The 21,046-nt window shown below is 36.5% G+C and overlaps 1 protein-coding gene across 4 annotated transcripts in view; it reads left to right on the plus strand.

The window, feature by feature from the left end:
* Positions 1-21,046, plus strand: part of HMCN1 (hemicentin 1) — a 495,740-nt gene that overhangs the window by 395,587 nt on the left and 79,107 nt on the right. For all 4 annotated transcript variants that reach the window (XM_053909192.1, XM_019426820.2, XM_019426835.2 and 1 more), the window contains 11 exons: positions 5,346-5,507; positions 6,646-6,759; positions 6,881-7,083; positions 7,632-7,713; positions 7,821-7,952; positions 8,292-8,441; positions 10,841-11,000; positions 13,301-13,425; positions 13,654-13,837; positions 14,432-14,529; positions 15,420-15,698. In XM_053909192.1, coding sequence (XP_053765167.1) covers positions 5,346-5,507; positions 6,646-6,759; positions 6,881-7,083; positions 7,632-7,713; positions 7,821-7,952; positions 8,292-8,441; positions 10,841-11,000; positions 13,301-13,425; positions 13,654-13,837; positions 14,432-14,529; positions 15,420-15,698 — 1,689 coding nt within the window. The remainder of the gene's footprint in view (positions 1-5,345; positions 5,508-6,645; positions 6,760-6,880; positions 7,084-7,631; positions 7,714-7,820; positions 7,953-8,291; positions 8,442-10,840; positions 11,001-13,300; positions 13,426-13,653; positions 13,838-14,431; positions 14,530-15,419; positions 15,699-21,046) is intronic.

Genomic DNA, 21,046 nt, shown 5'->3' on the forward strand with positions numbered 1-21,046 from the left:
GGATGTCAACTGAAAATGATTAATCCTATTTTCATGACCCACATCTGTTTGGGAATATTAAATTGGAAATGGTGAACAATCATCGTAAAAGATTTCCTTTGCATGTGGGATGCACACACACAGAATTCTAGCCCATGTTGGAAATAGCTGAAATTTGACATTTCATGAAAAATTTATCCCTCCAAAATACTTTTATTTAGCATCATGGATATTCTTCCTTGGTGTGATTTGTAGGGAATATTGGCGTCCAGCCTCGTTTGGTGTTTCTGTAACAAATATTTGAAACATTTTTATCTTTGTATTCCCAGTACCTAGCACATTGGGTAAAACACAGTAGGTGCTTAATAAATATCTTCACGATTTTTTTTAATTAGTACATCTAAGCAACACACAAAACAATGTGCTGTGAATTCTCAGGAGTAATTAAATAAATATGATCATTGTGAAAGCATACATTCTAATCTGTAAAGGGCAGTAGAGTAAATGTTGAAAATAAAAATGTTGATTATTTTTTGATTCCCAAAGCAGAATTAATTTTTCCTCCTCTATGTGATCAAAACCCCCATTATAGCAATTACATATATTGCCTTGTGTTAGTTATCTTTATGTCTGTATCTTCACCCCCAATCCTACAACTTTATTATAGATGTTATAGGCAAATAGTCATTTCTTACAGATCTTGGTCTTCCTGAACCTATCTATAGTTGTTGTAGTTGCTAAATAAATAGTTGGTGTTTTTTCATATCCATTGCCTCTTCTTTTTTTAAGTCATTTTTTTAATGTTGATTTTTGAGAGAGAGAGAGAGAGTGCAGGCAGGAGAGGGGCAGAGAGAGAGGGAGACACAGGATCCAAAGCGGGCTCCAGGCTCTGAGCTGTCAGCACAGCTCTAACTCAGGAACTGCAAGATCATGACCTGAGCCAAAGTCTGATAGTTAACACCCCCTATTGCTTCTTCCTAATGCATAGCAAAAACACCTGAAGTGGGAACCTTGCTACCTGGAGAGGCGGCAGCCACTAGAGTTTACCCTTAAGGACTGGAGTTTGGGAGGGTGTTTCCTCGTTCACCAGTTAATGATACTTTGAACCCCAATTACAGTCAGGAACCCATACTTACAATTAGAAAATTCATTTTGGAGAGACATAATTTAAATTATCTTCACTTAAAACCATACCACTTGTTATATCCCACTACAGCAATGCTTGCTTCTTTTGGACTCTGTCTGCGGGCCCTTGGGTTTTCAGCTCTCTGTGTTCACTCTCCTTCATGTCCAGCTTAACTGTTAATGGAAGAGCATTTCAGCCACCTCTCTTGGTCTTTTTATTGCTCTTGTTCAGTAAAAGCTCAGCTCTGCATCTAACAACACAACATATCTTCCGCTTGATACCTACCAGGTGCTCTGCCACGTTTTTACGTATGCTATTTCACTTAGTTATCTCAATAATCCCGGGTGGTTGGTACCATTTTATACCTCTCTTACAGATGAAAAGGCTGAGGTCTAGTGAGATTAAGTTACCTGCCCAAAGTTACAGAACTGGCAAATACAGTGCCAGGATTTTAACTTAGGTAGTCTCATTCTAGAGACTTTAAACTTAGCTATTTTGCTGTGTTACCTCTCAGTAAATTCCACAGCTGACCATACCTACACCTCTGACCATACTTGCACCTAGGTGGCTAACCATGGCTGGAGGAACTCTTGGAGTCAGGAACATCAGTGCCTATAAATTGATAGCTATCATCTTGAACTGGGCTCTCCATACTGCCTGGGCTCCTCCTCTCATGTCTGCTCCCTAGTGACTCTCTCTCGCTTTCATCCCTCTCTTCAGATGACCCCTGGTTTAGCGGGCTCAGGCTGCCATAACAAAATGCCAGAAACTGTGTGACCTAAACAAGGGAAATTAATTTTCTCACTGTCTGGAGGCTGGAAAGTACAAAATCAAGGTTCCATCAGGGTTTGCTTTCTGGTAAAGGTTCTTGCTGGCTTGCTTTGGCCACTTTGTCCCCACAAGGCCTTTTCACTGAGCACACATGGCCAGAAAAGCAAGGAAACTCTCTGATGTCGCTTCTTATAGGGACAACAATCCTTAATATCAGGGCCTCACCCTTACAACCCCATTAAGCTTAATTATTTCCTTACGGGTACCATTTCTAAATACAGCCACAGTGAGGGTCAGGGCTTCAGTATACGAATTGGGAGTGGAAGGGCAAGGCTGGGTATGTAAACATTCAGTCCATAAACAGCCCCCTCTCGCTTTCTGTCAGTAAATGCCCTCACCTCCTGTTTTACAGAGAAAAGAGAAGGCAGAGCCCAGAAACCACCTCAAATTCCTACCATCAAATGGAGCATACTACCACCATCTGTTATTGTCACTTCTTTCCCCATTACCACAGAAGATCGAAGCATCCCTCTACCTTCCAAAGGCCAAAGACTAACTTGACTCTAGATCCCTGTCCACTGCCTCCTCCAAAATCTCATAATCTCCTCTCTTTCTCTTGAATATTGAAATTCTCCCTCTTTTTGGCTCCTTCCCAACAGCACTTAAATTTACTTATATCTTCCTTTTTTTTTTTTTTTTTTGATGTTTATTTATTTTTGAGACAGAGGGAGACAGAGCATGAACAGGGGAGGAGCAGAGAGAGAGGGAGACACAGAATTTGAAACAGGCTCCAGGCTCTGAGCTGTCAGCACAGAGCCCGACGCGGGGCTCGAACTCACGGACCGCGAGATCATGACCTGAGCCAAAGTCGGACGCTTAACCGACCAAGCCACCCAGGCGCCCCTATCTTCCATTTTTAAACAACAACAAAATATTCCCCTTGGACTTAAACTTTCCCTTCAGCTGCCTCCCTCGCTTTCTCCCCAATTTCAAAACAAGCCTTTCTAATAACTGTATATATTTAATGTCTCCATTTCCTCGCTCCCACTCACTCATTCCACCACTGGATTCCAAATTTCACCTTCACATCACCAATGAAACTGCTCACTGAATTCATCAAATGACATCCTTATGTCCAAGAGGCACTTCCTGGATTTATCGTTTTTATTTCTGTGCATTTGACATTCTTGCCACTATCATTTTCAAATATACTCTTCTCTTTGGCTTTTGTGACACCTATACCCCTTATTTATACCCTGCCTTTTGGGTGTCATCCCTGACTCCTTCTCCTCTTCCTTAAATTTTATCCTCAAAACATCAAGTCCTAAAAATTCTATGAAATGTCCGTAAGTCCATTCACTTTTCTTAATCCTTTTTGACACCATCCCAGGCATAGCTACCAACATCTGTCACACATTTTACAGCACTGGTCTCCTCACTGGCCTTTCTGAATCCCTTCTAGCCTCATAATTAGTTCTCTCCACAGTGGCCAGATTGATATCTTAATTTCTGATTAAAACACTCTTCAGCTCCCCATTCTTGAGGCTGTATTTCAGCATTCTTAATGAATGGGTCCTAGAGACCTTATAAGATCTTACCTTTGGGAGCGCCTGGGTGGCTCAGTCAGTTAAGTGTCTGACTTCGGCTCAGGTCTTGATCTCACAGTCCGTGAGTTCGAGCCCCACGGCGGGCTCTGTGCTACAGCTCAGAGCCTGGAGCCTGCTTCAGATTCTGTGTCTCCCTCTCTCTCTGCCCCTCCCCTGCTCATGCTCTATCTCTGTCTCTCAAAAATAAATAAACCTTAAAAAAAAATTAAAAAAAAAAGATCTTACCTTTCCTTAGTCCTTTAATTCTCTGTGCGTCTCCCCTAACTTTGTTCTTCAAACTCTGGTCACGCTAGTCTTCTAGGTGCTGTGTTCTTTTCTCCACTTGGACCTTTGTATATGCTGTGCCTTCTTTCTGGAAGTACACCCATTTTCTGTCTTTCACTTAACTTATTCTTGTTTGTATTTCAGTATGTTCTTCAATGTCACTTCCTCCTCCTGATCCCCAGATTAGGATAGTTCCCTGTTGTTACCCACTCTTCTGATTGACTCTCATCACATTTGTAATTACGAGGCAGTATAAAACAGTGGCTAAGAATAAGGGCTCTTGAGCCAGACAACAGTCTTTAGGTCTCTTCCAGTAACTAGTTGTGAAGCCTTAGGCAAGATGCCAACTTTTCTGTCTCCACTTCCTTATCTCTAATATGAGGATAAGAACTGTATTTAACACATAAGGTTGTGTGGGGAGTCAATAGTATATGTGAAATGTATGTGTGATGGTATTTGTGCAGTGTCTAGAACAGTGCCGAGCACAGCATATCCATTCAAAAAAATGTTAGCTGTTATTTTTAGTTCAATGTCTGTCTTTAATGTCAAACTATTAACTCTATGTGGGCATTATCTATTACATTTTCACACTGCATCAGCACTTAGCACAATGTCTGCAATACAGTAAATATTTAATAAATGTCAAATAAATGAATGATGAATGAATATTAAAATTAATTGGTGAAAAATAAACAACGATGTGATAGTAAAAGAAATTTTGCCTTTTTGATGTTTTGCTTTTGTTTTTGATGTTGTTTTAAGACCTTCATCTTAATATAATGAGTGTTCTGTTAATTGCATTCATGTCTCTCACCATTGGCCTGAACAAGACCCATTTTTACTTTTATTTATTAATCAGTTCATTCATTTTTATGCCCATTTCTTGCTCCTGTTTACCCTCTCCTTTCATAGAAAACCATTCGAATGTGTAAGATGTTATACCATCTATGTCTGTGTATTCTTATAAAACTCTATTCCATATACATATGTTTTAATATGCATAAATAGCATTGCATTATTAATCCTATTCTTTTTTATTCCACTTTTTCTTTGCACTGCTTTTGCTTTTGGAAATCTTTTTTTGTTTTGAACAATAAACCATAACATTGTTTATTTCTTAAATTTTCTGCTCATCTTGAAAGTCACTTATTTACATCGTCAAAATAACCTGTATGATTTGTTGATAGACACCCTAAAATTAAATTTCTACTTTACTGTTGCTATACGCACTAAGATAAAACCTTAAATAAAAATGTAATATTAAATACAAGAATATTCAAATGTACTGAATAAAAAGTGCTGTTAGGGCTTTCTTTGTACATTAACAAAACCATATTAGGAATTGCCTGCTACATTTTACACATAAAATGCACAATAATTCTGTCTTTGAAAATTCTAGTATCCTCTTTCAATTGGGAAAAACAAAACTGATGGAAATTAGTTTGATGAGGGCATTAGGGAATTAGAAGAGACAGCAAAATAACAGTATCACTAAGTCAGTGTGTTAGCAGACTATGGCGATCAGGCTTATATTAACAAATTGGAATATGTATTGCTGATAATATCAGATTTCACTTTTAATATGTTTACTTTTATAGTTCCTCCAAGTGTCATCGGTCCTAACCCTGAAAATCTCACTGTTGTGGTGAACAATTTCATCTCTTTGACCTGTGAGGTCTCTGGTTTTCCACCTCCTGATCTCAGCTGGCTCAAGAATGAACAGCCTATCAAGCTAAATACAAATGCTCTCATTGTGCCTGGTAAGGAAGTTATTACTCTTAAAAGGTGGGCAAAACCTTCTCACTTTTCTCAATACAAATGGCATCAACTTAGTCTTTTCCCAAACTTTTGTCTTGTTCCTTTTTTTTTTTTTTTTAATGTTTATTTATTTTTGACAGAGGAGGAGAGAGTGTGCAAGCAGGGCAGGGGCAAAGAGAGAGGGGGACGGAGAATCCGAAGCAGGTTCCAGGCTCCATGCTGACAGCAGAGAGCCCCACATGGGGCTTAAATTCATGAACTGTGAGATCATGACCTAAGCCGAAGTCAGATGTTTAACTGACTGAGCCACCCAGGCCCCCCTATCTTGTTCCTTTTATTTTTTCACATTAAATGCCTCTCTTTACCCATTTGGGGCCATTAGGATAACATTGTACAGATTTATGGTTTTAGTGAGAATGTATAGTAACAAGGTCTACTTTCAAGAAATTGTGACATTTAGGAACAACCTGTGGGTGATAGACTCCTTGTGGGTGATAGACTAGTAAAAGGGTGATTTCATTGGATAAAATCAGTGGTTGTTTTTAATCAATCCTAAAGCTCCTTGAGGATAGATAAATAGACCAACAATCACTTCTACACTGTGGGAGATTTAACATATCTTGACTATAGTGTAATTACTGTGTGCTCGCTAGAACCTGTATCAAACAGTTCTACTCCCTATGGTTACTGGAGAGAAAAAATTTCTGAATTTCTTCCTTTATAAGGAAGTAGAATAAATACTGAAATCAAAGGGAAAAGAAGGATTGAAGACAATTCAATTTAGTTCTTTGCTTTTGAATAGGAAATCTCACTGTTAGAAAAAGGATATATTTTGCTGTTTATCTTACTGACAGAAATAGTTATTAAAACAACTGCTAGAGGCACCTGGGTGGCTCAGTGGGTTATGCGTCCAACTCTTGATTTTTGCTCAGGTCATAATCTCATGGTTCGTGGGTTCGATCTCCACATCAGGCTCTGTGCTGACAGTGTGGAGTCTGCTTAAAATTCTCTATTTCTCTCGGCCCCTCTGCATACTCTTTCTCTCTCTCAAAAATAAATAAAACATGTAAAACTAAGTAAATAAAATAAAATAAAACAGCCTCTATGCCGCTCTTCAGTTTGCATTGTATTTGCCCACAGGTGGTCGAACTCTGCAAATTATTCGGGCCAAGGTATCTGATGGTGGTGAATACACTTGTATTGCTATCAACCAAGCTGGTGAAAGCAAGAAAAAAGTTTCCTTGACTGTCTATGGTTTGTCTTTATTCTCCTCATAAAATTCTTTCATTTTTAAACTAGTATTAGAGATTTTCTATCTGAGCATCTTAATGAAACAACAAAAAAAAAATCCTCTGCTCTTGTTTCCCTCCCTCAGTGCCCCCAAGCATTAAAGATCATGGCGGTGAATCTCTTTCTGTAGTTAACGTAAGAGAGGGGACCTCAGTGTCACTGGAGTGTGAGTCGAACGCCGTGCCCCCTCCAGTCATCACCTGGTATAAGAATGGGCAGATGATAACAGAATCCACTCGCTTGGAGATTTTAGCAGATGGACAAATGCTGCAGATCAAGGAAGCTGAGGTGCATCTTTTATTCTTGTTCGTGTGTCATGACTCCTTGGTGGGATTGTGGAAGAAAGCATTGGCAGTTGCATTCCCTTTACTGCAGTGACAATTCTTATTTAAAAACAGCATCATCAATGCTATTGACCTTATTTTTCTTTCTTTCTTTACCTTTTAAATTTTATTTGTTTATTTATTTTTTAAAAGCAGGATTGTAGAAGGCAATTAATTGGGACATTGGAGGGGTGCCTGGGTGGCTCAGTCGGTTAAGCATCCAACTCTTGGTTTTGGTTCAGGTCATGATCTCATGGTCCCTGGGATGGAGCTTTGCATCAGGCTCTGCGCTGATGGTGCAGACCTCCTTGGGATTCTCTATCTCTCCCTCTCTCTCTCCCCCTCCCCCATTCATGGTGTCTCTCTCAAAATAAATAAATAAAACTAAAAAAAAGAAAAAAGAACTGGGGCATTGGAGCATAAAGATGACTTATGATTTAATCTACACGCGAACAGTGTGATTGGTCATCTGTAACTTAATGGAGCACATACAATAGTATCTTTTTCTTTTAGGTATCTGACACAGGCCAGTATGTATGTAGAGCTATAAATGTAGCAGGACGGGATGATAAAAATTTCCACCTCAATGTATATGGTGAGCATCTGCCTCTAATACAGCTCTTTTTCCCCCAGATGTGCCAATGCAAAAGTGTCCTGAATTAGCTTAATGAGGACACAACATTTTCTTCTGTCTTTTCACAGTGCCACCCAGTATCGAAGGGCCTGAAAATGAAGTGGTTGTTGAGACGATCAGCAATCCTGTGACCTTAACATGTGATGCCACTGGAATCCCGCCTCCCACGATAGCCTGGTTGAAGAACCACAAGCCCATCGGTAATATAGCTGTGCTTTTTTTGTTTTGTTTTCTTTTGCCCTTAATTTACTAATGAAGAAACTAGTACATTTTCAGTACTATGCTTATAGCTGTGTTTACTTCAGAAAGTCTAATTACTAGTAACTAATAATGATAACTAATAATAACTAATAGTATTCATTACGTAGAGATTTTTCTTTCTTGTTTTTTCAAAGAGGTATCCCATTTAAAATGAAAGTACAAAGGAAGAACACTTAAGAACTATAGTTGCCACATAAAATAAGGTATATTATGGTGAATTGCAGAGACGTTAAAATAAGAGCTTTTTATGTTTTGTTTTGCTTTGTTTTCACCTCTAGAAAATTCTGACTCACTTGAAGTACATATTTTGTCTGGAGGTAGCAAACTCCAAATCGCCCGGTCTCAACATTCAGATAGTGGAAACTATACATGCATTGCATCAAATATGGAGGGAAAAGCACAGAAAAATTACATTCTTTCAATTCAAGGTATGTGGGGTATGGGTGGCTCCTGTCTGGCTAAGTCAGTAGAGCATGTGACTTTGTGAGTTCAGCCACACATTGGGCATAAAGCTTACTTAAAAAAAATTTTAAAAAGGTATGTGGGGTACACTCTGATTCACCTTCAGTTTCTTTATTATATTCTACCTATAAAACAAATAAGACTACATCTAAAGAGATCATTTATAATTGATTGAAAATACCTTTCTTTGTAATTTTTTGGATATTTTCTTTTCTCCAGTTTTGTTGAGATATAAGCACTGTCTAATGATGTGACTTACAAAATAACTTTAGATATACAAAAAATATTGTCAATATTCTATCCTATATTTATCAGTAGAGTTGTACTTTCATGAAAATGGTCATAACTGGAAAAAAAGAATAATAGATGTGTCATAATCTCTATATTTTTTCATTTTTACTGAAATGATTTTCCAATAGTATATATTCTATTGACTTACTTATTTATTTTAATCTGGTATAACTTGTTTTGAGCCAAGCCTATAGATCTGTTTTTATTTATATAGATAAGATAAGTAAGATTAACTTATGAAGAGATTGTACTGTGTTCTAACTGCAAGTCAGGGATTGGTTAAATTTCAAGTAAGCATGGATTTTTTACTATTTTGGGGTGAGCATAGGAGCATTAATTCATTCTGCACTTAACCAACTTAATTAACACCTACTATGTTTCAACATAATGCTGACCACTAGATGGATGGAGAACTTTCATACTTTCCATTTTCAGTAAACCTCTGATTATTACTTTTGGCCTAGTGTTTAAATTGGAGTAGAAGTCTAACTTGAAACTAAGTTGAATGCTGGCTTTTTCTGATTTTATTACAGTTACTATGAAAAGAATTTCTCATAAATTATAAAAGTAATTGAATATTTTCTACCTATTTTGTGCTTTGCTAAAGCTAACTTCAAAAATATTTATTTTAGTTTTATTGAGATATAATTGACATATGACATTGTATAAGTTTAAGTTGCACAGTGTAATGATTTCATAAATGTATATATTGCAAAGATTAAGAACCGTCAACTAAAAATTAAAACTAGGAAAAATTGAAATAAATTTATGACTATCGATGGTTTCTCTGATTAGGGATGCTTTGAGATTTCAGAAGCAAGATGAGAAAAATAACTATTCAGAGATTCAGGGTCAGGGATTATGTCTAATTTAGTTTAATGCATTAACAATAATAAGTGGTAATCATGGGTAATGTGGTATGACCAAACATTTCATCAGATACTTTATGTATGTAATCATATCTCAGGACTACAAATACATGTATAGGGCCTAGTCCAGTGATTGTCATATATTAGCTACTCATTTTAGGAGTCTCATTAAAACTCCTATTGATTTGACTAATTTAGTAACTGTAAATTCTTCAAATTTACGTAGGGATGTGCTGTTAAATATTTAACAACTGACTCTGCAGACAAAAAGGTCCTGATTTGTAGCCAATCATTTGCCAGCTTCTATGGTGTAATTATTCCCATTGTGACCCATTTCAAGCTCCCAATATGATGTCACTGAACATGGAGTAGGGAAGATGTATAAAATTGGCTCTTGCGAGCTGATGTGCACTACCTCCAGCATACCACCATAATTATTTAGAAGAGGAATTCAGATGTGTTTCTGCTTGATACCATTGTCAATATTTTTGTTAGACATTATTTCTCAATCAAATCATTAACGTGAAAAGCAAAGCTGGCTAGAAAGAGTATAGAAGAAATAATTGGATCTTGAAACCTACAAGTCTATCCATTGTTCAGAATGAATAATATTTAAATTGCATTATGAAGAGAGAAATAACCAACCTAGATACTCTTCTCAGACATTGATGCCAAGATTTCATAAAACACACTCCTGAGCTGTTCTAATTCTGAACTATATTGAGGATTTAATCTAAAAGTGATTCATTTGGCCAGGAAGGGTGCCCATGAGGTAGATTTGTCACTAGCTTGTGTGACTAAATAATTGTATCAACTTACAAATATAACAGGATTATTGAACTGTTTCCTCTAATCATTCCTCATTTAAAAGTAATTTATGGGGGCCCGTGGGTAGCTCAGCAGGGTAAGCATCCAACTCTTGATCTCAACTCAGGTCTTGATCTCAGGGTTGTGAATTCAAGCCCCATGTTGGGCCCTGTGCTGGACGTGAAGCCTACTTAAAAATAAAAAAAAAAAATAAACATTAAAAATAAATAAGTGTAAAAACAAATAAAATAATTTATGAGGATAACAATAGTTGGATCTTTAACCACAACCTAGGAAAAATATGAAATAAAGATGGCATTTTGTTCTATGATTCTATTATTCATTGGAATTTATAATCTTGTGTTTTGTTAATGAGAATCTTAATCATTTTCCCAAAGTTCCTCCAAGTATTGCTGGTGCTGAAATTGCAAGTGAAGTCAGTGTTCTTCTAGGGGAAAATGTTGAGCTGACCTGCATGGCAAGTGGCATTCCCACCCCACTTATTCAATGGCTTAGAGATGGAAAGCCCATAAATAGCAGTGAAACAGAAAGAATCCGGTATGTTTTAAAAGAATCTTTACATCATTAATTGTAAGATATTCTTCAATGCCTTTATTCTTCAAATTTCACATGAATAATACCAAATTCAGTGCCATGGGAATTTGGCAATCATTGTATTTAGAAAGAGAAAAGATAACATTTTGAAGAATTGGACACAGAAACCCTCCTTAGAGAATTGCTTAAAAGTGTGTGTGTGTGTGTGTGTGTGTGTGTGTGTGTGTGTGCGCGCGCGCGCGCATTTCCCTCATCCATCAGCATCAATGAGTGCTTGGCTCATTTTGCAAAAAGAGACAATATCATCATAACCTAGTTCATTCCTTGTAGTGATTTGTCTAAATCCCATTTTCTGCTGGTACTTGTTACCCATGCAACAAACTATACAGAGATGAGATAATTACATGGTAAGGGCTTCCTGCTCCCACTTCCTTCTCCAAGGCTTCCTGCTCCTGTTACTTTCAAAAACAAATACCTTTAGAAGAACAGTCCAGAATTCTAATCTCTACTAGATTACTTCATCACAAAAGCCCCATTGTATACACATATTTGAAGAATCAGATGCATAAATAAGCATTAATTAAATGTATTATACACTTTATAATTTTAAATCAATATTTTAGATTTAGGGTTTGGACTGTTTTCTAGTCAATGAATTGAATACACATGATTTAAAAAATGATAAGTAAATGTTGGGGCGCCTCGGTGGCTCAGTCGGTTAGGCGGCCGACTTCAGCTCAGGTCATGATCTCACGGTCCGTGAGTTCGAGCCCCGCGTCGGGCTGTGTGCTGACAGCTCAGAGCCTGGAGCCTGTTTCAGATTCTGTGTCTCCCTCTCTCTGACCCTCCCCCATTCATGCTCTGTCTCTCTCTGTCTCAAAAATAAATAAACGTTAAAAAAAAATTTAAAAATAATGATAAGTAAATGTTATTTTCTTTGAAGTCATTTTATATTAAAATTTAGATATTTGTTCCCTTTAGAAGATTGAGTACATTACCAAATAATATTTTAGAGATACATTTTAAGTTTTATTTCTTTGGTGTGGACATATCTCAATAGTTAACAAGTATTTAATTATTTTTATTAAATCAACTGATATCAACCGTATTGCAAGCCAAGCACCAGAAAGGTGGTAGGACCTAAGATCTTATGTAATATTTGCACCTAAGAATTTATGATCAGTCACTCGTCTCTTACAATAAGATCCCAAATGCACTTGTTCTTATATCTAACTTACTGAATATTTGTTAACAGCTCTGCAAATAAGTATATATGGTTTGTAAGTGGAACAATTTGCCAATCAAATAAAGTAATTTTTTCAAGGTCAGCTTCCATTTCCCTTTGCTTATGGCAACTTGCTTTTTGTTTATTCATATGATTAAACTCATTTAATTTTAAAATTGATATTTTGAAAATGAAAAATACATTAGACTCAGATAATATTGTAATTTTTGGCAATCATATGACATAACATGATAGGGTAGAAGTGGAGCATTTACTTTTGACATTGGAGGATTCTAATAAAATCACTATTGTAGGAATAACTTTAGAAAGCCATTTAATCTCTTTCTAAAACACAGGAAGTTTTATATCAAAGTTTTATTTGATAATTAATGGTGTGTGAAGGGGATAAATAATGCAATAATCTTAACTTAAATATCTTTGACAATCTAACAGTATAGTTATTTACTATTATGTAATTCAAAGAAAAAGCTCTAGCAATATGTAGAAAAATTTTTGCAAAATATACCTCTACAAAATAGTTGTCACAGTTTAATAAGCTATCCTATTCTCCTTCCCATTAAAAATATTACTAAGTCATATATAGTTACTTTTTGATATTTTTTTAGTTTCTTGTAACATTCTTCAAATTTCATACCAGAATTTTTAAAAAATTTTTTGTTTAATAAATTTTGTTTAATAATTTTTGTTTAATTTTATATGGGTAAGAAAAAAGTATATTAACTTTGAGAAAAACATGTCTTTGATTGGGATAGAGAAATTCCCAATCTGATTTCACTCGTTCCCAGTTTTTCTCATAAGGAGGTGGCAGATATAGGACGTGAATTTTAGTTGGTTCTGTAGAATTTCAGTTGGTTGCCTGAAATCTCCAGTTTTACTAGCTCTGAGTTTAACAGACCTCCGTATACTTAGTGAAAAAGATATGAACCATTATATATCTAAGATGAAGGTGCATTTTATGGTGGTATTTCTTTAAAGAATACAATAACCCAGAGTGAGTTTTCAAGCTCTAAGCTTCACATGAATCATCTCAGTGCCTTTATTGTGGCATTTTCTATAGGGTGACTGCAGATGGCAGCACATTAAACATTTACGGAGCTCTCCCATCCAATGTGGGGAAATACACATGCGTCGCTACTAATCCTGCTGGAGAAGAAGACCGAATTTTTAACTTGAATGTCTACGGTAAATGTGAAATTTCACTCTCTTTTGACTATCCCACCTTAGGAATCTATCAGGAGAAATAAAAATTCTAGCAGTAGGTGTCTGGAGCATTTAGTTTTAAAATCTGATGTCACTGCTGTTTCCTTTTGGGATAAGCAGCAGTATGGACAATTGTAGTTGAAATGATTTGAACTAGTAATGCACACCCCACCCATTCTCTCTCTCATTCTCATTTTCTGCGGAACATAGTTCCACCCGCAATTAGGGGTAATAAAGAAGAAGCAGAGAAACTAATGGCTTTGGTGGATACTTCAATAAATATTGAATGTAGAGCCACAGGGACACCCCTACCACAGATCAACTGGCTAAAGAATGGACTTCCTCTGCCTCTCTCCTCCCATATCCGGTTGCTCTCAGGAGGGCAGGTTATCAGGTAAGCTTTGATTTTGTGTGATTTGCTAGACAGATAAAGTCACTGTGACTGTAGGCTTTAACCTCATCTAAATGGTGTTTAAGAAATGTTTTTTTCATAAGGTTTCGCTGTTGTTTATTTTTCCCTTTCACTGTCTTTTTAGAAGAGAGAGGATAACAACAATAAAATTGAAATGGTTTTTTATTCTTATTTAAATGCTCACATTTTAGTAAATTTGTATCAAACAGGTCTTGCATAGACAGATGTATGTATCGCATATGTATTTCCAAGAACTACTATTTTAGATAAAACTTTCTATGGAAAGGTAATACGAAGATGCCTACCACAATCATGTGATTTTCACGTTAGCATCATTCTTTATTAATGTATATTTGAAAAATATTCACTCTTAAATTATATTATATTTTTAATAGCATACTGTCAGTGCCTGATTAACTTTGTGGAACAAATTGCATTTGAGGCATCTGTATTTTGTAACCCTCATAACTAAAATTTCCCAGCATAACTCATAATCTGTGTATAAATCAGAAATATTTTCTTTGTATATGTTGAATGGGATTAAATTATGAAATATGGGGTCAAATTGTTTTTCAGGATTGTGAGAGCTCAGGTGTCTGATGTTGCTGAGTACACTTGTGTGGCCTCCAACAGAGCTGGGGTGGATAATAAACATTACAGTCTTCAAGTTTTTGGTATGTCACGAAGATGCCCCTAGTATTTTACTATGTGTCCAATATTAAGCAAAAGGCTTATATTTAGATATTTACATATCAGAAGAACTGGTAAAATACGATTTTAGTAACTAGGAAAAAATGTGTTTTCTCCCAAAGGGTCCATATTGGAACATACTATCTGTCAAAATATTCTTCTAACCTGGAATCTTGCATTAAGTCAATCTAAATTTTTAAAAATTGCATTTCAATCCTAACACAAGGACCAGTCTTTTCATACAAAGAGAAAGTTCAGAATGTTTTCTAATAATATTAGTGGTACATTCAGAGTATTTAAAATATAAATGAATATGCATATATATATGTCTTTGTGTGTGTATGTGTGTAGATGGAGAGACAACCTAAAACATTCCATTTCTGAAATATTAAGGTTTACTGGTCCAAATTTCTACATCCCAAAGAACATCTGAGAATAGTTAAGGAACAATTTACTACAGCCTACAAATGAATTTTGATGGGTTATATAAAACTTACTCTAGAAATTGGTATTATTTTATTTATTCCACATGCAGCAGTTGAAAGTATACTTCTGTAATTATAATATGCATTATAACAAATTAAAGAGACAAACCTAATGGCCGAAAAAGGCCAAAACTTAAAACAGTTTAATTTTGTATGTTCTGCAAGAAAACAGTCCTGAGGTTTCATTGCTAATATTTTGGGAGATTACTATTTAGCCTATCCAATACTTTTTTTTATAATAGGCAGTAATTATTTATATGCTATTTTAAATTCTATATTTTAGTAGATCACAGAAATACTATATAACTGAACCATAAAAAATTTTTTTAATCTAACTTGGTCTCAATTTATAAGAGATGTGTAAGTTTTACCTGTTGTTTTCTATATAGTGCCACCAAATCTGGACAATGCGATGGGAACAGAGGAGATCACAGTTGTCAAGGGTAGTTCTGCCTCCATGGCGTGCTTTACAGATGGAACTCCAACTCCCAGGATGTCTTGGCTTAGAGATGGCCAGCCTCTGGGTCTTAATACCCGTCTGACAGTAAGCACTCAAGGAATGGTTCTTCAGCTTATCAAAGCAGAGACTGAAGATTCAGGAAGGTACATCTGCATTGCCTCAAATGAAGCTGGAGAAGTCAGCAAACACTTTAACCTGAAGGTCCTGGGTAGGTAAACATTCAATAATTGGGAAACAAGTGACAATAGAGATTTAGTAAATAAATGTAATTCTTAGAATCACTTACTACAGCGACAAAATTTATAAATATTCATTGCATTTCACATTTCTGTTTTGTAATTTACCTAGGTTTACTCTTTGTGTGTGTGTGTGTGTGTGTGTGTGTGTGTGTGTGTGTGTGTGTTTATTTTATTTTTGAGACAGAACATGAGCAAGGGAGGGGCAGAGAGAGAGGGAGACATAGAAGCCGAAGCAGGCTCCAGGCTCTGTGCTGACAGCTCAGAGCCTGACACGGGGCTCAAACCCACAAACTGTGAGACATGACCTGAGCCAAAGTTGGACGCTTAACCAACTGAGCCTCCCAGGCATCCCTACTCTTTTTTTTTTTTAATTTTTAATGTTTATTTTTAAGAGAGAGAGAAACAGAGTGTGAGCAGGGGAGGGAGAGAGAGAGGAAGAGGCATACAGTCCAAAGCAGGCTCCAGGCTCTGAGCTGTCAGCACAGAGCCTGACACAGGGCTTGAACCCACAAACCATGAGTTCATGCCCTGACCCGAAGTTGGATGCTTAACCGACTGAGCCACCCAGGTGCCCCTATCTAGGTTTACTCTTACCTGAAGCATGTTAAATTTAAATTATTTTGTTTCCCCTCTGTTTAAAAGATGAAAACTTCTACTTGTAAAACATTATTCATTAACAAAGTCATACAACCAATCGCTAAGTAGATTTTTAAGTTTTTTCAAGAACGAAAAGCTCTTGATAAATTGCAGTTTGATGGAAAAGCATAGTATGTATACTATTTTATGTTCTTTCACACAATCTTTCCAAGTGATCCAATTATAGATGATAGTTATCATAGTCATTTCAAAGAGTCTACTTCCATTTACTCTTGTGTGCATTAAAATGAATATTTGAAATGAGTATTACAATGTTCTACACACAAACAATTACTATAAAGAGAAAACACCCCATTTACTTGAAATAAAAAATTTTGACTTTGGAAGAGAAATGAGGATGAATGGGATGAACTATTTTAATAATTAATTGTTTTTGGAGTTTAGTTTGTTTTTTCACTACAATGTCTGTAAAACATCAGCCTCCTCAGCAAACAAAATGTACCTCACAAGGAACAATAAGAATAATTTTGGCAAGAGGCTAGCCTATGTTTTCAGGATGCCCTGAAATCTTTCTCTTAGTACCTATACCAATTTAATCATTTGGATAACGTTAAAAGTCTGCTACATCCTTAGTTAAGCTCTGTGATGGGCAGTACCCATCTTTCTTATTGCTGTATTCCCAAGATTTAGCTTGGCATTTGACACGTGAGGTTTATTCGTTGGATTGAATCGAATGGAATTAGATACTTGCTAGCTTCATTAAAGGGGGTTTTAACTGGGGCAGCCTGGGTGGCTCAGTCGGTTAAGCGTCCGACTTTGGCTCAGGTCATGATCTCGCGGTCCGTGAGTTCAAGCCCCACGTCGGGCTCTGTGCTGACAGCTCAGAGCCTGGAGCCTGTTTCAGATTCTGTGTCTCCCTCTTTCTCTGACCCTCCTCTGTTCATGCTGTCTCTCTCTGTCTCAAAAATAAATAAACATTAAAAAAAATTTAAAAAATAAATAAAAGGGGTTTTAACTGTAGAGGGAGGCATAATACTATCTAAACAAACAAAGAGGAGACTGCGGTGTAGACAGGTGTTCCATAGAATGAAGGGTGGTAGTGGAGGTGCTACTCCAGGGTATTTAGAGACAAAAGACACAAGAAAGTGTGCATCTGTAAGGAGGGGTGGAGTAACAAATTCCGGTACACCAATTCACAGAGTATCAGGAATAACAAGAGATGACAGAAATGTGATCTTGTACATTGACTATACATTATGTGCCAGGCATGTTTCTAGTCATCATGCAACAAAGAAGTGCTGAACACCTACCATGTATGCAACATATGGCCCGGTCCAACACGTGGCAGTGTGGTAAGAGAGAAAGCATAATCCTCTAGGAATTCAAGAACCCAGCAGCAGAATCACAACCCAGAGCATTTCTTGACGTAGAAAACTAAGGAAGAAAATATCAGTGATACTGTTAGCATAGTGTACAAAGAACAACCTTTTTAGCTGCAGGGTTTATAAGGATAATATTTTCTTAAAACAGATTTGAAAACTGGCTCAGCAGAAAGATGAGAAGTTTCAGCATTTCAACATCTGTTGAAAGCTAATTCCATTAAAAACCTGAAAAACTCTTTACTTGGATCAGTGCTACACTCCAAATCTGAAAGTAACCATCTTAACCTGGGGAACGGCTATTCTTAGCTTAATGCTCTCCACATGGTGGGAGGTGTCATGGTGGATTAGTGGTTCTGAAAAGTCCAGTGTAAGAAGAATGATGAAAACAAGGGAAAATGCTCATACAAAGTAAAGCTAAGGAGTTTCGACAGGGTCCAGGCTGTGAAGGGGTTTGTTGACCACATTAAGAGTTTGGTTTTTATCATAGAACAATGGGAAGCCATTAAAAGTTCTAGTAAGTGGAATGCCATGAGTAGAGTTGCAGTTTGAAAAGACCACTCTGAGTGCAAAGTGGAGAGCTACTTGGAGCAGGACAAGAGTGGATTCTGAGAGACCCATGTATTGTTAGGAATTGTGTTTGGCTGTGAATAGCAGAGGCTAAGTATGGCAGCTTGAACAAGTAACTTTTGTTTTTCTTGCTGAGTGAGATGTCTAGAGGTAGGCAGTAGCTGTGTTGGTTAACCAGTTCAGATATTTACAGTTCTCTTGACCTTTACATCATGGTTGTCAGTGATCATGCATTGTGCGCTCACCACCAGCATCAGTAGATTCAACAACAGAACAGGAAAAATAGGCAGGGTGAAGAGTTGCTCCTCTAGAGATTTTCTTAGAAGTCCCACAAAACCACTTCCATTTATATCTCATTGCTCAGAATCGTCACATATCACTCTGTCTACTATCTACTACAGAGGCTAGGAAATGTAGTTTTTACTGATAGCCCCAACAAAACTGGCTCTGATAATGTGAAAGAAACAAAGAGGTAGATAATATTGGGTGGGTGCCTAGATCCAGAAAAGAGGCGATGTTAGTCCAAGTAAATAGTATTGTAACTCAGATTAGTAATGGAGGTGAGAGGAAAAATGTATTTAGAAATGATTTCAGGTAGAAGTAGTAGGACTTACATGAGGATTTGGACACAGGAGAGTGATGAAGAAGAAGATATCAAAAATGACTCCTAGTTTCGGGCTTATGTGACTGAATGATTGATAGATCCATCACATAAATGCAGGAAATGCTGGAAAAGGACCAGGTTTGGAGGGATAAGATAACAGGTTCAGTCTGAATACATGTTGAGAGTGAAGTAGTGTCCAAACATTTCACTGGAGATGTTTATCTGATAATTAGGTGTATGGGTCTTGAGCTCGGAAGAGAGATCTAAGCTAAAAGCATAAGTTCTGGAGTCATCAGAATATGTGCACCTCCTATTCTGTCCAAAGTATAAGACGTATGAACAAGTCCCAGAATAAAATTGTTCACAATCACTTAACATCTGTAAGACCTGGTGACCGGGGTTTGAATCAGGTGGGAGCATGTTGTTTCTATTACGCTGCTGTTATTTTCAATCTAGTGACTGTAAGCTTTTGAGGCTAAAGGCTATGCCTGATTAGTCTTTGCATCCACAGCGATTGGCACATGGTAAATAACCAATAAGTAAAAGGAATAAAGAATTGACTGTAAGTCAAATGGAAAATCAGATAAGTGCTTTTGAGTGATACGGGATAGAAATTTTATTGTTGATGTGGAGAGAATCAAGAGAGGATTTATAGTTTCTACAGATAAATTTAATGACCTTAATGTGACCTTGATAGTATTTGAACATGCTCAATTAGGGGATGGGGCTATTGGAGAACGTTCCAGTAGAAGGAATAACATTAGTAAAGTCACAGAGCAAGAAAAGGCTGGACTTGTAGAGGGAAAAGAAGTAGTCTAATTTGAAGCCTAGGTTACATATAAGTATATTAAAAGTACATAATGTTATAAAGATAAATAAAGGCCTTATTGATGAAGCTTTGGAAGCCATGATAAGGAGTTTTTCTTTAATTCAGCAAGCAACATGGAGACACTGAAATACTTTAAATAAGAAATTTTGGATCATTCTAAAATGCACTTAATAAAATGGATTTTGACAGCAATACATAAGATGGAAGAAAGTAAAAAAGAACGGGTCAGTGGTTAAGAAACTCTGACTTCTTAATTACAATCTGAAAAGGAGTATAGATTTAATGTATTATCTTTCTCCAGAAAGGAAAATGAAAACCATGGGTGGATTTTTTTTCTTTAAGTAAGCAGGTTTTAATAATAATACCAATAGCTGGGTGGTGAGTAATGAGGAGGGCTCTTGTATTGAGCACTGGATATTGTATGTAAGTGATGAATCACTAGATTCTACTCCTGAAAACAATATTACACCATATGCTAACTAACCAGAATTTAATAAAAATTTGAAAGAAAAAAAAATACCAAGAGCTGTGGTAGACATTGAAATAGTAATAACTTTTTTAAAACCTTTAATTATAAAATAAAACATATTCAGAAACACAAGAGAACTGTGTAGTTTATACATTATCTCATCGAATGCTCACCATGATCCTATTAGTTAAATAATAGTGCTGTCCTTATTTTAGAGGTTTGCCCAAATGCACTAACCTAATAATTGTTGGAGCCAGGACTCCAAACTCAGGGTCTTTGACTCCAGATGTTCTGCTGTAAACCTCTGTTTTAAACTGTGTGCCTTATTTAAAAAAAAAAAAAAAAAAAAAAAAAAGTCTAATCCTTGGAGCTGTCCAACAACTATTTTGGCTGCCTTGTGAAATAGTAAGCTGGAAATGTTCATAGAAAACTTGAATGATCATTGTATGGAAAGACTGTTTTAAAGGGATTCCTAAACTTGAGAGTAGTTGGACTAAGGAACGTTAATGTTTCTTCCAAGTGTTTAGATTCTTTAACATCCTCTTGAGAAAGGTAATTTAGAAATATAAATAACAAAAAAGGAAATTATTTCTGCCCAGACATAACAAATGTGTTTTATGCAGAAATAGTCTCCAAATGTAACCGTTTTTTCTTCTGCTTAGTCATTGTTTCCTCTTACAGTTCTGCACGGAAAAGATGATAGCAAAATTCCACAACATTTGCCTGTTGCTTTAAACAATAGATATCTAGAAGGTACAAAAACACACTGCTATGTTTAAGTATGTCTCCTTAAACAATGATACAAGATGGCTTTAGTTTTTATTGTTTTCAAATCTTTGCAGTTAGGTAAGACTCCTCTAATTATCTGA

The sequence above is a fragment of the Panthera pardus genome, unplaced genomic scaffold (genome assembly GCF_024362965.1).
Source record: "Panthera pardus isolate Hobbes unplaced genomic scaffold, ASM2436296v1 HiC_scaffold_21, whole genome shotgun sequence".
Taxonomy (NCBI): domain Eukaryota; kingdom Metazoa; phylum Chordata; class Mammalia; order Carnivora; family Felidae; genus Panthera; species Panthera pardus.